The sequence below is a fragment of the Marmota flaviventris genome, chromosome 8 (assembly GCF_047511675.1).
Source record: "Marmota flaviventris isolate mMarFla1 chromosome 8, mMarFla1.hap1, whole genome shotgun sequence".
Taxonomy (NCBI): Eukaryota; Metazoa; Chordata; class Mammalia; order Rodentia; family Sciuridae; genus Marmota; species Marmota flaviventris.
The window spans coordinates 80,046,621-80,049,516 of NC_092505.1; the positions used below are offsets into that span (position 1 = coordinate 80,046,621).

At 32.3% G+C, this 2,896-nt stretch overlaps 1 protein-coding gene across 1 annotated transcript; it reads right to left on the reverse strand.

The window, feature by feature from the left end:
* Window positions 1-1,264: 1,264 nt before the first annotated feature.
* Window positions 1,265-2,197, reverse strand: LOC114099020 (olfactory receptor 5AC1-like). The gene has a single exon (XM_027943235.2). The coding sequence runs from the start codon at window positions 2,186-2,188 to the stop codon at window positions 1,265-1,267; it is 924 nt and encodes a 307-aa protein (XP_027799036.2). The 5' UTR covers window positions 2,189-2,197.
* Window positions 2,198-2,896: the final 699 nt, after the last annotated feature.

Here is a 2,896-nt window from a genome sequence, read left to right on the forward strand (position 1 = left end):
AAATATTTATTGTATGTCTATTCTTTAGATAAATCTCATAGTATTTTTCTTGGAACTGTTGACTTATTAAAAGCTAAAGTGTTTTACAAATGCTCAAGCAAAAGCATACATTCATTCCTCAAAAAAATTAACCTAAATTTTCATTTGGTATTATTATTTTTTCAAAGTAAATATGCTGAAGAAAACACATTGCTCAAGAAATATGACTGTTTACTAAAAAGCTGAGATAACTATTTCTATATAATAATAGTAAAATATAATATTGTGCCAATGAAATCTCACTCATTAATTTACTTCCTATTCAGGAATATGATCATTTTAATAAAGAAAAAAAATCCCCCACCCCTTTCTCTTACATTCTCTCTCTCGCTCGCTCTACACACACACACACACACACACACACATAGAAATCATTCTCACATTTTTTATTCCCATATTTAATAGTAAATCTGTTTCTTATTTCTTAGCTAGTCTCCTTGCCTTCTGCCCAGTCAATTCCTACCTCAAATCATAGGAATAATAATGCAATCATAAGGCTGATCTCTGAAATCACCTTTATTACACAAAAATATTTTAATATTTATACATTAATAAATATAATGTCACATGTGATATTCTTGATAAAATACATTCAATTGTATAGATGAGCTATGAATCATTTTGATGTTCCATACTTGATTCATTCCAGCTTCCAATTTTCTTCTGAAGATCCACCAATATTTTTTTATTATCTAACTTTTCCTAATTTTTATAACTAAGCAATACATTTCTTCCTAAGAATGTATGCTAACAAAAAGAGAATTCCATTTTTATTGCTCAGCTAGAGTTTCTGTGCATGGCAGAGAAAAGCAAAGACTTATTAATTTGCAGATCCAGAAGAGTGGGCTATGCTCATTTAAATATGTAAGTAAATATATATGCCAACATCAGTTAAAACTATTTCTCAATAAAAATTTCTCACTGTTTCTCTATAAATTGCCAATTATTACTTGTAAATATGGAAGTTCCTAGGTAATCTAACTAATTGGCTAAAGCTAAAAGCTCAGATAAAATTGAGCACAATGTTTTCAAATAAGTTTCTTATGGGCAATATTACCAAACTTGCACTTGGGCCATATCCAAGGAAACATAATGTAAAGTTGGTTTCGTTCATGCAGAGTTTATGGACTGTGTGTTAAAATGGCAGAGTAGTGGTTAATTCATAGCACTGGGGTGTTTCCCTTAAGACTGGAAAGAAATAGTCTGAAAGCTCTGTGACAAACATTTATTTCTTCATTATTTTTCTTAAGGTACCTATAACCTCTTTGTTCCTCAGGCTATAAATAAAAGGATTTAGCAGGGGAATTATTATTGTGTAAAATAAAGAATAAATTTTTTCCTTGTCCTCAGTTGGTCCAGACCCATGGTGCACATACATCAGGAAGAGAGTGCCATAGAACAAAGAGACAGAGAGCAGATGGGCCCCACAGGTGGAGAAGGCTTTGCTTCTGCCCCTTTCATTCTTCTTTTTCAGGATGGCAAAGATGACATAGCAGTATGAAATGATAATAGTCATAAAAGTAAAGATTTGTATAATGGCTGAAAAGATTAAAACCAGACGTATATTAACTATAGGATCAGTACAAGATATTTTGAATAGTTGTAAAATTTCACAATAGAAATAATGTATGATATTGGACTTGCAGAAAGTTAATCTAACTAACAAACCCACATGAATTGCTGAATGCAGAAAACCAACGAAATATGAAGCACCTATAAACTGAGTACAGAGGCTGTTGGACATCACCACTGGATACAGCAAGGGATTGCATATGGCTACATAGCGGTCATAGGCCATCACTGACAGAAGGAAACATTCCGTGGTAGCACTGGAGCCAAAACAATAAAACTGTGTTAAGCACTCAGCTAGGGATATCTTATGATTCTTAGATAAAAAGTTGATAAGCATCTTGGGGGTCACAGAAGATGAAGTGCATGCATCAGCCAAGGCTAAACTGCTGAGAAATAAGTACATGGGGGTGTGAAGGTGGGGGTCCTTCCAGATGAGAGCAATCAGGCCAAGGTTGCCCAGCATGGTGATGAGGTAGATCACAAGAAACATCAGGAACAGGGGCACCTGCAACCCTGGATGGTCTGTAAGTCCCATGAGAACAAACTCAGTCGCCAGAGTCATATTTTCTTCTTCCATATTTGATCTGGACAATCACTAAAATGTAAGATCAAGTAACAGAACAGTCAAAAATTAATCATAACAACAGTGATTGTTTTTGTGATTATATGTTCCTAAGAGATATTTCTCATCTGATTAGTAGTTTTAAAATTTTACTTTTGTCTATTTTATATCTATTTTCATTTCTCTACAATGAATTATCAAACTGATAATTTAATACTTAGGGAACAAGAGATATTTTAATGTGTGAAAACATTAAAAATACTATTTATCTAAATGTAAAATAAAAATTTAGGATGTTTCTCTAAAAAATTAAAGATGAGCATTAGAAACAATTGTGACACGCTATTTTTTTTCACTGAAAATAAATGAGGAACTAATGTTTTAGAATTCTAACATTAAATACCCACAGAGAATCCTAATATACACAACAAAATAAATTGTTGAAAAATTAAGAAGCATAAAAGATTTTGCCCTGAATATACTGCTCCAATTTTCTTCATAAAGTCCAATTACCAAATTATTAATATTCCTGCTTTTAGTTCCTACAATGTATCATTCAACCAAGAACCAGTAAGCTTTATAGATTTTTTTCTCAAGAGTCATGTTATATACAAGGAGACACAAGGAATGACTTTAGTCAATATTCTTATGATTCCATGAAATTATGGCATTTTTATTGCACTCAGCTGTACAAACCTTAAGCCAGAATTTTCATTCTACAAG